At 45.5% G+C, this 14,786-nt stretch overlaps 1 protein-coding gene across 1 annotated transcript in view; it reads right to left on the bottom strand.

Moving 5' to 3' along the window:
- The window catches only part of Cemip (cell migration inducing hyaluronidase 1), a 75,177-nt gene that overhangs the window by 39,824 nt on the left and 20,567 nt on the right, over positions 1-14,786 (bottom strand). The window contains exons 11-12 of the mRNA XM_027922386.2: positions 4,161-4,336; positions 2,157-2,366 (exon numbers count right to left, since the gene is read on the bottom strand). Of these exons, the coding sequence (XP_027778187.2) occupies positions 2,157-2,366; positions 4,161-4,336 (386 nt within the window). The remainder of the gene's footprint in view (positions 1-2,156; positions 2,367-4,160; positions 4,337-14,786) is intronic.

Here is a 14,786-nt window from a genome sequence, read left to right as displayed (position 1 = left end):
GATCCTGTGACTCTCCCAGAGCTAGATGGGAGTCTAGCACTAGTCTCCACACTGCCTGTGTCTTCTGTTCCATCAGTCCTGGAAACAAGATCCTCCCCATTTTACAGAAGAAGAAACAGGCATGGAGAGGTAAGACAACTGGTGCACAATTAGACAGCTCATCCGTGGCAGAACATAGATTGGAACTCAGGGCATCTGTTTACAGAACCCAAGCTTATTGTTACTACCAAATTCCTGACATTCTGAATTTATTGTAAGTCACGTTGTTGTCTCTCAGCATCAGCCCAAAACATTTTTTTTTCCTTCTTCCTTGAGCCAGGAAAAAAGTCCCACATTTTGTAACAGCTGTGGCAGCACAGCCCTGCTACCACCTACTGAGAGCATCTGGCCTGGTTTGGGACAAGCACTTCCAGTGAACTTGGCAGGCAGGGGTCTTGGGTCTTTCCTGTCGCACTTGCATTTCATAGATCCTCACCACAGTCCTAAATGTTTGATGTCATTTTACCACTTGACTGAGGAAGAAACTGAAGTTCAGGGAGGTTAAGTAAATTGCCCAAGGTTTCACAGCTGGAAAACTGTGAATCAAGCCCTGGAACCTGGGCCCTTGTAGACAGGGCTCAGCAAATCTTGCCCTCTCCTCTACACTCAGTGGGGGGTTTAAATCAGAGCATTGAGACCACAGAGACAACAGGCATTCTTTTATAACAGAAGAGCACACTGAATAGAACCGAAAGTAGCTCTTCAGTGACATGCTGACAGCTCTCCTCATCTTCCCCTCCCTCATCTTCCCCTCACCACAAGCCTCATGGTGAGAGTCATTTTGCTTGGTTTAAAGTAGGGGTCACAATCTCAATTGTCTACAGGGGCCAGCAGGCAGTGAGATGAGTGACAACAACCCAGGGAATAGGCAGTAGCAGGCCCAGTTGACACTGGAGAGTGTGCATGGGCTAGAGGGGCAGCTGCGACTCTGCTCCAACCCATGTTGTTCTACAGTAAAGAGGGACTGTTGCTGCCAACAGTCCTGTTTTTCAAGAGGAGCCAGAAATCCAGCTGTTCATGCAGAGTCTCAGCATTTAAATGATGGAAACAAATTCAAGTGCTCTTTAGACACCGTTTGATTTTTATAGTATTGAAAATTAAACACAGGGGTGCTTTACCCCTGAGCTACAACCCAGCTCCCTTTTAATTCTTTCTTTCTTCTACTTCTTCTTCTTCTTCTTTTTTTTTGAGCCAGGTGAGGTGGTGCACACCTGTAATCACAGAGGCTTGGGAGGTTGGGGCAGAAGGATCACAAGTTCAAAGCTAGCCTCAGCAACTTTACTAGGCCTTAAGCAACTTAGCCACCTTGCTCAAAAATAAAAAGGGCTGGGGATGTGGCTCAGTGGTTAAATGCCCCTGGGTTCAATCCCCTGTTTTGAGACAGGGTCTTGGTAAATTGCCCAGGCTGAGCTTGAATTTTGCAGTCCTCCTGCCTTGGCCTCCTGAGTTTCTGGGATTACAGGTGTGTACCACCACACTCAGTTTTACACACTTTTTAAGTCAAATAAAACACATCTGGTTACTTGATTCAGCTTGCAGCATTCCTTTTTGTGACTTCCAGTTGTAAAGTTTATAGAGGATGTAAGTAAAGTTATTTAGGATAGTTGATATGAGTGTAAAATTATCAATTTAGTGTAAAAATAATTAGCAAATGTTTTTTTCAACATCCTATTAGAAAAAAAAATCTGGTGTCTGGATTTAACCTGTGATAGGCTTGTAAAACTAGTTCATTTAGAGTAGGGCCAGTTTAGTGCACAAATTATCTGTGAAAAATCAAGACAAGCTTCTGGCATGTATGCCAGTTTCCTGGTGAAGGTCTTTCTCACAGCACCAGATCTGAAAGATTCTTGGTGAAACAGAAAGAAAGGAGCCCATGGCTGCTACCACCTCCAGTCAGCCCAGCAGATGCCACAGCCAAGATCTTGGCATAACACCTTGGTCTGCATTCATAGATCTGTCGTGCCACATGGCCACTAAACCATCCCTGGATTTCATTCTCCTTCCTGTCTGGTGAGTGACCTGCTAGTAACTGATAGAATCTGAGATAAGGATGGTTCAACCTCTAGTGGTCCAGGACTAAATGTCTAGATCCAAACATTCTTGCATGAGGTACTCACCAACAGGCCATTGGAGCCATGGACGGTGACACAGCGGGAGAAGGTGTGGTGAATGGAAAGGTCCCTGATGTATGTGGGTGGGTCATAGCCTCCTTTTTCATCCACATCTCCAGCCAGGTGGAAGTGAATCGGGTACTGACCCACCAGTTGCTGCCCCATGTGCTTTAGCTCCACGCCCTCCATGTGTGCTGCTTTAAACCCCAGTGCAAGCTGGAAGTGGAGAGGGAGAGGAAAGGGTGAGTCAGAAGAAGCCCTGAGGAGCTTCCAGACAATGCAAATGTGTCCCCAGAGTGCTTTGTCAATCCCCACCTGGGTAAGTCAAAGATGTTCTGTGCATATTGGTTAGGATGCCTGCCTCTTCTTACAGAAAGGGAAACAAGAAAGGCATTACTAATGATTGAGGATGTTGCAAAACAATGCACTACTTGGATTTGAGAAGCCCTAAGGAGTTGCGCAATACCTGGGACTGCTCTGCTCTGCCTTTCCTACCCTGCCTCCTGAGCCACCAAATATTATGAAAAAGGGATAATCCTGGGATAACCTGGTGGAGCTGGCAGATAATATGCCCTACCAGTTTGGGGAATGAATATGGAGGACCATCGGGCCGGGTGGTAAGAGCCTCCCCATGCCCACCATTTGAGACCCTCTCCCAACAGAGGGTTGGGGATATTGATTATGGAAACTTCATGGATCTCCCCGTTATTGGCATGTGAGGAGTAGTGGGAGCTCACATGCTCTCTTCACAGTATACTCAGAGCCACTCCTTGTGAGCTCAGGGGAATCCCTTGACCACACAGATACCCAGAGTTACAGAAGCTCATAGAGAAAGCACAGTCTGAAAGTGATTTCTGTCAGAAGTTGGGCTCAGCCAACTTCCAGGAAAGGAAGATAATTCTGACATGCCTACCATTTGTCCACAAAATAGGTGTCTACTGGAATCCCAACTCCAGTGGTGGATCCCTGGGGAAGCTGTGTTGAGAATGATCCTGAGGACTAGTTTGGGCTCAGTGGGCAAGAGTGCCCTGATCACTCAGAATCACTCTCAGTATTGGGAAGAGAGTTGCAGCAGCTTGAATAATAGACCTGCTATTTCTGCTGTGGTCTCACTAAAGAGTTTCCCACCCTGTCCCCAGAAAAGGACTGGAAACGATTAGAAGTAATGCTAAAAAGCACTATTAGCATTTAATGAATAGGAGCCAGTGATTCTAGAAATGCTGTAACATAGGCCTGCGTGACACAGAATTGTCTCATGTAAAATACCAGCAGGGTCCCTCCCCATTGCCAACTCTAAGTTTCACTTCATTAGCCTCTTCAATTAGATACCAAAAATCTTATCCTTAAAGCACCTTCAAGAGAACCATCTTCACAAAACTCCAAGATAATACATGCTATCAACATTGGCATCAATGACCACAAGAAGAAATTTCCATATTTTGCACTATTTAATAGGCCCAGTAAAGGCATTTTGTATAGAGATGCAAAAGAAATTTCTCTTGATACTAGATCCTGAGCTCCAAGGAACGAGCATCACTTTTGTTTATTGCACAGTGAGAGCCCTGCAGCTCAGTAGGTCTGTCTGACCTTGGCTCTTTACCAGAAAATCTCAGCTATAATTGCTGCCACTTCTAGTTCCACTCCCCTGCTTGTTGTTTTGTCTGTGCTGTAATGGATCTATTGTAACCATGACTTTTTTTCAGGACATGATCAGGTTAAATAACGAAGCTAGGAAGGCGGCAATGATGAGCAGGGAAAGCCGTGTTCCCTGTGGCCTCTAGGAGAGAACCATTCCCAAGGTGGCTCCAAAAACTCTCTGTTCTCCAGTACTGAAAGGTGCAACATCACAGCAGTGGAAAAGACATGAAACTTCTCCAACTCCCAGGAGCTGCACTTCCTTTGATTCTAATTCCTGTTTCTCCATCCCCTTCCAAAAAGTCCCTACCTATAGGCCAACACCTTGGAAATTCTCCTGGTGGGGTTGACAGCCTCAGCCAGGCAAAGCCATACCTTAATGTGGCCCCCAAAGGTATCAAAGTCAAAGAAGTTGCAGATGTGCTTGCTGTAGGGGTAGCATTTCTCCTCCATCTCTCCCATCACCACAATGTTCCGGCTCAGGAGCCCGACCTCTGCTCGCATGTCCACACCGTCCATCTCCTCCCCAATATGTAGGTACAACGGCTTTCCTAGGGCGGAAGGGGAGAAAGGGGACCAGCAGGTACTGAGTGTGTGCCTACTGGTTTCTGGGCCCCTGCCAGGTGCTCCATGACTGCAGCTTATTCATACCAGGCCATGGTGGTCCCCCAAGACCCCCAGTCCTGTTTTAAAGAAGAATGAAGCCCGGAGAGGTGAAGTCATGTACCCAAATATAGAGCAAAGATAGACAATTATATATGCTTAGTTCTGCCCATGGCTAATTGTTCCCTAATATTTATCCCCTTTTCTGTTTTTCAGTATTAGACTGTCTTGTATTTTAGCTGGCACATGGCTACCCATAGGAACTATATTTCCCAGACTCCCTGCAGTTAAGTGTGGCCACAGGATGTGAGGAGAAGTACTGAGTACAACTTCCAGGTTGCCCCCCAACTTGCTAGAAGGTACATGGGCCCTAATAGGCCATTGCCACCCAACTGATGAGAACCATGCCCTAGAGATAGCAGAACAAACGAGAGAAGAAATCTAGTCTCTGGGTGATCCTACAAAGGTCACACCCTAGAAAGTGCCTATGAGCTGGGATTCTTAAGAAGACAGAAAAACTCTACTTAATTCCCCTGTTGTAGGGCAGTGCAAATCTGTATCCTGCCTTCCTCAACCTCACATGGGTGTGGATCTATACCTTGAAGTTGTAGAAAGAGCCACCTCCCAGCTTCTGTGCCTACCACATTGGGGTGCCACAGTGGCACTGCATGAAATAGTGGAGATCTTCCACTTCACTCTGTACTGACCTAGTCTTCTCCCCTCCAGTCTTGGAGAGGACACTTTTTCCCTGTACTGCTGATCCTAGCCCTACCTCCTCCCATAGTCTGAAGATTCTTATCTCCCCCAGTTCACCTCTTTAAGTAGCTTCATTTCTTTCTCCATTTGGGCTTCACATGCTCTGTTCTCCAACTTCTCTAACAGACAGGAATGGGGATGTAGCTCAGTGGCAGAGCACTTGCTTCACATGCACAAGACCCTGGGTTCAATCCCTAGTACTGCAACCACCACTACTACACCACCAATAACAACAACAACAAAAACAACTAAGAGACAAAAGACCTTCACTAATATCCTTCCAGCAATTGTCAGTCTCTGTTCTGCTATGGCCAGAGTCCTTGAACTGATGGTCTGTATCCCCACAGTTTTCTCTCTACTTTCTCCCTCCTACCACACCACTCAAATCTCTTGCCAAATATACTGTTTCCCTCTATCTCCTCTTCCTTCATCTGTGTTGAAAATATATCTTTACTCATTATGTCCCACCATCCTATATAGAGGACATCTACAAAAACTTAAATTGAGCAATTTTATAGCTGTCCTGTAACATTTTATAGGTCTTGTAGAGTGGCAACAGTTCACGCTTTGGAAGTGTCTTTAATTTGCAGCCCCAAATTCTTCCTCCACAACAATCCCAAATTCTTTTCTGGAATAAAGAGATGTTTAGCCTGGCTCTAAATTTGGCCCTTCACTAAGATTGCTGACCTGGCTTGTAGACACTTCATCTTCCATCTGAGGGTGTAATTACAAAAAGCAACAAGCTCCCATGTGAAGTCTCAGCCTGAACCATACCACCTACACCACTTGGCTTTCACTATGACCTTGACTGGAGCAAAGTAGCACTTGCCTCAGCCCAAGATACAGCCAGTGCCCACATGTGAAAGCCATGGTTATAATTAGCTATGAGCAGCACCCACCATGATGACCTTCCTGTGCTCCCTCAACCACAGGAAGAGCTGAGCCCTGCCCACCCCTTCACCTGGCACACATCCTATGCGCCTGCAGTATTGCTAAGGATGTGGATGGTTTTAGAATTCTGCAGACTCAGTGAGATGGTGGTTTCTTTGAAGCATTTTAGTTCAAGATGTGAAATAGATGCATGATGAAACTCAGAAAATATCTCCATGACAGTTGGTATTAGTTTCCTATCACTGCTGTAATAAATTATCATAGATTTAGTAGCTTAAAACAACACAGATTTGTTTCTTACAGTTCTCAAGGTCAGAAGTCTAAAATGAGTCTGATGGGGTCAAAATCAAGGTGTTGGCAGGGCTGGTTGTTTGTGGAGGCTTCAGGGGGAAATCTGTGCTCTGCCTTTTTCATATTTTGGTGGCTGTCTGTATTCCTTCTTCACACACACATCACTTCTGTATTTGCTCTTGTCATCACATCATTTTCTTCCCTCTGGCCCTCCTTTGTCACTCTTACATAACACTTATAATTACATTGGGCTACCCAGATAATCCAGGATAATCTCTTCCAGAAAGCCTTCATGTGATCCACTGGCAAAGTTCCTTTGCTGTGTGAGGCGACATTCATAGGTACTGAAGATTAGGATGAGGACATTTCTGGGGACTATTATTTGGATTACCACAGAGTTGTTATTAAAAAAGAGTCTCAGGCCAAATGCAGTGGCACATGTCTATAATCCCAGCAACTCCTGAGGTTGAAAAAGGAGGATCACAAGTTCAAGGCTAGCCTCAGCAACTTAATGAGGTCCTAAGTAACTTAGTGAGACCCTATTTCAAAAAACAAAAACAAAAACTAAAAGGTCTCAGGATGCAACTCAGTGGTTAAGTGACCCTGGCTGGGTTCAATCCCCAGTACCAATCAATCAATCAACCTCAGATATTAAATCAAATTTTCTTTACTATAACAAATACCTAAGATAATCATCTTAGAAAGAGGAAAGGTTTGTTTTGATTAAAAGTTACAGAAGTTTCAGTCCATGACTGATTAGCCCTGTTGATTTGGGCCTACGGTAGCACTGTACATCATGGTGGCACTGTGTAGCAAGGAAAACTGGCCAGGAATGAAACAGAGAAAGGATGACACCACAATCCCCTTGAGGTCATTACCCCCAGTTTCCTAAAACCTCCCATTAGGCCCCACCTCCTAAGGGTTCTGAACAACACCAAGTGGAAGACCAAGCCTTCAACACCTGAGCTTTTGAGGGACATTAAAGATCCAAACTATAGTAGGCATTATAAAAATTAGCATCACAAAGAATCTATTTACTCTATCCCCTGAGACATCAGAGGTCAAAGGTCCGTGCCCCGCCAAAGAGGTCAGGAGAGGACACCATACATGGGGACTGGCAAGTCTTCTGTTCCACAAGGGTTTTGACTTCAAGAAAGAAGAGAGTTTGAAACAGGTTAGCTCTGCAGATTGCTGGCCCCCATTCCTCCAGTACATCCCACTGCTACTACTGGTTTTTGGTCGTGCAATCAGATGTCTTTAGTTTTAAGGTCCAAAAGCAAGTTCCCTCTGGGCACCCCTGTGGAAGCCAGTCCTTCTTTCTATCCTGGTTTACCCTTGCCTGTGGGCTCTGTGGCTTCACAAGCATATCAGTTACAGGACCTTCCCAGGCATGGGGACAGAGTCTCTTCCAGAATGAGCTCTGCACTGGCTTCTGAATGACCACCAGCTTGGTGGAGCCCGACAGAAGGCTGTGCCTGGAGTGTGCCTGGAGCCTGGCGGATGGCTGATGAGGAGAGAGACACAAGTCCAGCAGAGGATGGAATCTGAAAGATCTGAAAGATGGATGGATCTGAAAGAGCTGAAAGATCGTTTATAATTATATTTAATCATGGAGAATAAAATCAGAGAGCTTTCCACCATTTTTAAGACAACTTCCTAGTTTCCAATTTTAGGAAATGGAAGATCAGATGGTGCTCAGGGCTTGGTTGAGAAAGTTTCCGGGAGTTTCTCTGAGCATCGCCAGTCAAGCTGTTCCTTGGAGTATCCGCTAATAAAGATCCTACATGAGGGGAGCCATGGTGTTTAGAATACCAGGATCTGCTGGAGAGCCCAGAGGAGAATGTATGGGATGTGACTGACACTAGAGGACTGTTTCTTTTAACCACCAAACTCTGGCTCTGGAGCTAAGTGAGTGCTGTGAGCCTGGACCCTTCCCAGGGTCCAGGTCAAAGGTCCGTGCCCTGCCAAAGAGGTCAGGAGAGGACACCATACATGGGTACTGGCAGGCCTTCTATTCCACCAGGGTTTTGACTTCAAGAAAGAAGAGAATTTGAAACAGGTTAGCTTCCATTCTGTGACTTAAAGACTAGGGCTCTCAAGGGTTAGACCTCTCTTTCTAGAACATCTTTACTCCATGAATCCTTGACTCAGACTTTATCTCCAAGTACAGGTCCTCTCTTGTAGTGGTCATAAAAGAGCATTGTTGTGATTTCTCTTCAAGAACTCCTCCTGCAAAGAGTGTGGTAAGCAAACAGCTTCTGGATGCCACACCTTCAGGAATAGCTAATGTTTTCCCAGGGCCATGACCTCCTTGAGTTCTGCCCAATTACTGTACTCGGCAGAATACTGGAATCGTTCACTCCTACAGCACTAGAGATACCTCCCCCAGGCAGTCTTTGCTCCAGAACTCCCTGTTGAACTGCCCTGGCTTTCTCAGAACTGTCTCTCAGTGTAGAGTTCTTCATATTTAACCACCCTTCTTTCCCTCTCTCCTTTCCCAGGTGTCAGAACTGCATTATGTTCTGAAGTCTCCCTGTACCCGCTTCTGCTCCCTCTTCCCTTGAACTTCACATGCATCCTCCAATAAATCTCTTATACATCAAGTTCTGTCTCTCTCTTTGCTTCTCAGTGGAAGATCTTGAGGACCATTTGAAGGACCCTAGAATTTTAAGCACCTTCTTCTCTGCTGTTCTGGTCTCTCAAATCACCCCAGTTCGAAGCAGTCTTTTCAGATAAATAGGGAGTAAAAATTGGCCCTTCTATTACAGAACTGGGGAATCTTTTCCTTGGGTTTCTGGGATCCTGGCATTCTAAATACGATGGCTTCACTCATGCAGGATCCAGAGTTTATTTTCTTTATTAGTGGACACTCCAAGAACAGCTTGACTGGCAATGCTCAGAGAAACTCCCAAAGACTTTCTCACCCAAGCAAGGTGACCTTGGGCTGTTCTTGGGGGTACAAAGAAAGAACAGGCTGCCAATGCCCTAGAAGCAGCATAACAACTGACCATAGCAAAGAATGAGCTCCAGGGACTGGGTCCTGAGAGGCACAGCATAAAGCATACTTGCTATAGGGTCAACCCCACAAAGAGCTGAGTGTGTTGAGGGAAGGGGTTGCACAGAGAGCCACAGGCTCGATTCTGATAGCCAGGGACATGGGAAAGATCAGACAGCTTTAAGATCAGCTCCCTGCCTACCAGGCTGAGAGATTGTTAGAGTAAAACTTCCTGCTGCTTGTGGATTTGTCTCCCATACAACTTCTCCTTCAGCCTGACCAGATGGCATCCTTCCTTGAGAGTGTCTTTGCTATTTCACATCTCATCCACCTGGCTCCTTCTAACTGGGCCAACCTTTCTCCATCTTGTGGGAAAGTGAAAGGGAGGTTTGTGGCTCTGGAGCCAGGCTGGGAGACAGCTCCTAGCTGTGAGTCCCTGAGCATATGATTTAAGCTCCCTGAACCTCGGGATTTTCATCTGTAAAATGGAGATAATAATAGCACATATCTCAAAAGGTAGCTATGATTGTTAAGTGAGTTAATCCATGGTATGTGCTTAAAACAGCACATGGTAGGAAGCCAGTATGACAAAAATGACACATGCAGCTGTCTCTGGCATTGTCCCCACGTTAAGGCTGAAAACCAGGCCTCCCACCACTAGTGTCAGCCTTAATGACAGGAATTGATGGGCAATAGATTCGGTAGCTTTTTTTGTTCCATAGGGGAAGCTGGTCATGATACAGGAGTGACTTACAGGTAGATGGAGGGACTCCTGAGAGGACCAAGAGTTGCATGAATATTTCAGACACACAGCTTTTTTCCCCACTGCAGAGTCCCATGTTACATTCACAGACCACTCTCAGTCTGCTATCCCAGAGAAGTCATGTGCCTGGCTCCCCATCATCCCATCTTGTCTGGTCTCTACCCATCCTTTTCTTCTGAAAGCACTGATACTTGAAGGCTGACCAGGAACAAGCAGATATGGTCAAGTCAGAATTGTCCCAGATAATCCAGAAGGTTCATGAGTACCCTGGACAAGTAGGAAGGAGACCTGGGGAAAGAACTTTAAAAAACACTGGCCTTTTCTGTATTAACTGACAGGTGCGACAGGTGCCCCATTCTACCATCACCAAGCCTTGTCTACATGTCAGGCACAGAAGTAGGCACCCTGAGGTTGAGAGGTAAACAGACACTAAGCACCTTCCAATGGGAGAAGCAGATGCATTTACTTATTGCATAGACCTGGTGGGACCCAGTGAGTCAGGGGAATCAGATGAGGTCTGCTTCTCCCAGACAACTGGATGCAAGGATGATTCCAGAGGGACTCAGACAGGAGGGTCCCAGAGAGGAAAAGTTAAACCACAGAGTGCCTGGGCACCCTCTGCCATCGTTCTCGGAGGGAGACAATGAGCATAGTGGCCTTTATGGAGGAAGCACAAAGTAGCACACATAGGCTTGGAACCTGAGTTTAAATCCTGACTCTGATATTGACTTAGTTGGTCTACACTAACATGACCCACAAGCACTTTTTCCCACGATGGTGTAGCCACTAAACCTACGTGGCTACTGAGCACTTGAAACCTGGCTACTGTGACTAAGGAACAGAATTTCAAATTTAATTTAACTTTGATTGAATTTAAATAGCCACTTGTGGCTGGTGTCCACCACACTGGAAAACAAGTCTCGACATTTTATTTCCATGGAACTCTTGTTTCCCCATCTGTGCCATGACAAAAACAGTAGCCCTCACAGTATCAGGTTTTCAGAAAGAGAGAATAAGATGGTTCACATAAAGTGTTTGGAATACCTGAAGGCTGACCAGGAACAAGCAGATATAGTCAGTAAAGGCTCATTCTTATTATTAATAGTATTATGGAAAGGTGTGGGGAGTGTTTACAGGCAGAGTGGGAAGTAGCAATGAAAACAGGACAGAAAATTGAGAAGGTTTTCAACTGCCACAGCCACATCGAGGTGTTGGGAATCACACTGTGGTTAGCAAAGCTTTGAAATATATTTTTAGAAGATTCACACATTTTTATGACTTTGTTACCCCCATCTGTTTTCCATCAGAAAACTCTTAAAATGAATTAAAGGGCTGTTTACTGGAATTTGGAGACTGAGAAAGGAAGATCCAGGAAGGATGTATCCCTTTCTGCAGCCTGGAAAGGTGGAACCTAAGCCTTGTGGTGGGGGCACAGGTCTGGAAAACACAGGAACAGGTGGAGTCCTTGCTCCAGCAAAGGGGGGATGGAGAGCCAGAGAATGGGCTTAGAGCTAAAAAGGAGGAACATGAGCCTGCCCAGGACATCAGATGCAGACACACTGCTACCTGGGGCTTTTGTGACACTGCTCACCAGTTGCTTCCATGGACACCCCAAAGCTTCTGAGAAAAGTGGATGGTCTGCCCTTTTGAGGGAGCAAGAGGTAGGCTGGGTGTGGGGCTGATACAGGTACTGCTATAAGAGGGGTCTAGAGGATCCTGAAGAGAGTCCAACATTTTTCCACTTGTCCTTCTTCCTTGATAGTCAGGGCCTGGAGTAGCCCCCATCACTTTCAATCTAACCTTAAGGGGCCTCAAAGGGCAGCTAGTCCTGCTGGTCAAACATTGTCAAGAGGAGCACCACTCAGCATCAATAACCAGGCCTCACTGTAGGGTGAGCTAGAGGTGCTCCATCGTCTCATAGGTCCCTCTATATCAGGGTTAACTTTGGCACCCACAGCTGCTAAGAGTGAGATCTCCCCTCCAGCTGTCAGGGTGCCCAACACAGCTACAAATCAGGGAGTGTCTGAACATACCTAGAGAACTTCTTCCAGGACCACTCTTCCATCCACCTCCATGCTGGCCAGGGCTCAAAGTCAGGCTTTTCACCCTCCTGGATAGCCACAGTTGCTGTCCAGAGTCATGAGCAATGATATCAACTCAAAGGTCTGAATACCACTCCTGTTGAGTCAGGGGGACATCTGACATCCCAGAAGCCTGTCCACAAAGCATTGTCCCCAGGTGACACAAAGTCATTGGTGAAGACCCTAGGGTCTAAAAGTCACTAAAAACTTGCTTCTCTGAGTGCCTTCCTGTAGATGTGGACATGGAAAGGCCTTCCTTGCTAGTGGACATCTAATGGGCTTCTGGCCTTCCATGACTTCCTGTGGTCTCTCCTCGCTCTGCAGCCCTGTGAGCTCTCATGCTCTTTACTCTGGCTGCTCTTGGTCCTCCTTATAGTGGAATGCTCCCCATTCCCCAGCAAAAGTCTCGCACTGTGTTCCTTTTCTCCGGACTCTTTCCTAGATACCTTCTACTCTTCCTCCAGCCCTAGTTCAATTGAATTCCTATGGGAAAGCTTCCCTGCATGCTTTGACTTTGCCAAATTCCTCTCTCCTATACTCACAGTATCTCCCATCTTCTACTTTTGTAACAGGTAGTTTCTTTTTATTGGAATGCTTCTTTGATGGATGTCTATTCTCCCTGCTGTTCTGCAACTTCCCCAGGGCCAAGAACATGTTCATCTTGCTCACAATGGCATTTGAGAGTGTGATACAAAATAGAAGCTCTTCAATTGCTTGTTGAGTAAAAGATGAAGTGCTCTTTCCCCTTCCTGTGTATCCCTGTGGAGGAAGAACTAGGACACCTGCTCAATCTGGGGGCAGAGGAAGAATATGGCAGACACAATCACAAAATTGGCATCCATATCAATTGGCATCACAACAAGCAGGAAAATGACTGCAGGCCTGTGATAGCCCTTAAATGTTGGTTAATAATAATGATAGAAATAGTTTGATTCCTGTTATGGCTTGTGTCTGGAATGTCATCCCCACAAAAGCTCATGTGTTGAAGGCATGGTCCCCAATGCAGCAAAGTTCAGAGGTGGGACTTTTAGGTAATGATTGGATCAGGAGGACTCTGACCTCATCAGTGGTCATTAACCCATTTGAATGGATCACTATGTAGTGGGACCTAGTTAGAGGAAGTAGGTCACTGAGGGTGTACCCCGGAAGGGTTTAGCCCCCTACTCTCTGCTTCTCAGTTGCCATAAGCATAGCAGCTTTCCTCCACCATTCCCTTGTGCACCATGATGTTTCTGCCTTAGACCTGGTTGACCATAGAATGAATCTCTGAAATCATGAGCCAAAATAAACCTTTCCTCCTCTACATTGTTTCTGTCAGGTGACACAAAGCTGCCTAAGCATACTTTCCTCTCTCTACACATTCTCTACCTGCATGTCCCCAAATAATAAAATGCAAAATACACAAAGTTCAACCAATAGCCTGCCAGCAATGCCCTTTCTTTTCTTCCCATCTCTAAGCTTAGTTGTCAAAAGATTGCACCTAATATTAATAATAACTGCAGCTAGCACTTATTGGCCACTACTGTGTGCCAGACTCATTTAAGTGCCTCAGGTATATAAACTTAAATCTTCACAATAATCTCATGAAGTAATTATGATCATTATCTCCATTTTACAGATGAGCAAACTGATGTCACATGGCTAATAATCGGCATTCCTGAAATTCTAATCATGGACACCTAGTTCCAGAGTCTGTGCTCATTATGATAGTCTGCAGTTAAAGCAAAAACAAACAAAAATGTTTTCACAGAATGTGACCAACATCATGTCCCCATCAATAAATAGCCACACAGAGAGCATCTCTGCATAAACTTCTTCTGGAACTGTTGCTCACTGTGCAGTATCAATCATGGGACAACCCCTGGGGCGAATTCCTCAGAAGCTCAGAGCTAAGAGAAAGGTGGCTTAGTTTTCTCTTTCCTTCCTCCTTCCTCCTTCCCTCCATCCCTCCCTCCTTCCCTCCCTTCCTTCCTTCTTTCCTTTGGCTGGGAGGTACTGGGGATTGAATTCAGGGGCACTCGACCTCTGAGCTACTTCCCCAGCTCTATTTTGTATTTTTATTTAAAGACAGGGTCTCACTGAGTTGCTTAGCACCTCATTTTTTGCGGAGGCTGACTTTGAACTCACAATCCTCCTGCCTCAGTATCCTGAGCCGCTGGGATTATAGGCCTATACCACTGTGCTCGGCTTCAGGTCCTTTTCCTTTTATTAGATAATAATAGTTTAGTAACTTGTAAAGTTTCTCTACTTTGGATACTAGGAAAGTCAGAGGTCAGTTTTATAGCTTAAAACAGTATCTTCTGCTAATTTCAGTTTTCCCCACTTTGCTGAATTTGTTCTCCTTCCACCAGTCTTTTATTACTTAGACATGTGTCTTTCACTCTTTTTTTCTTCCTGGTTGTCAGGTTCATTTGGACTTGTGCTTATGATAAGATATTCCAAAGCTTTTCTCAAAAAATATAGGATTCAAATATTTAGAAAGCAGATTCTCATCTTGTCCAAGAACAAATGTGTAGTTAGCTCAGCCTCCACCCACTAGTGGCTGCCTTCTTCCCCTCTCTGGCCATACTTGCCAAGTAACTATCTCCCCCAAAATGATTAGAACCTCACTTTAGCAGATT

The sequence above is a fragment of the Marmota flaviventris genome, chromosome 2 (genome assembly GCF_047511675.1).
Source record: "Marmota flaviventris isolate mMarFla1 chromosome 2, mMarFla1.hap1, whole genome shotgun sequence".
Classification (NCBI taxonomy): domain Eukaryota; kingdom Metazoa; phylum Chordata; class Mammalia; order Rodentia; family Sciuridae; genus Marmota; species Marmota flaviventris.
The sequence above is the reverse complement of the archived record's forward strand: the minus strand, read 5'-3'. Positions and strand labels throughout refer to the sequence as shown.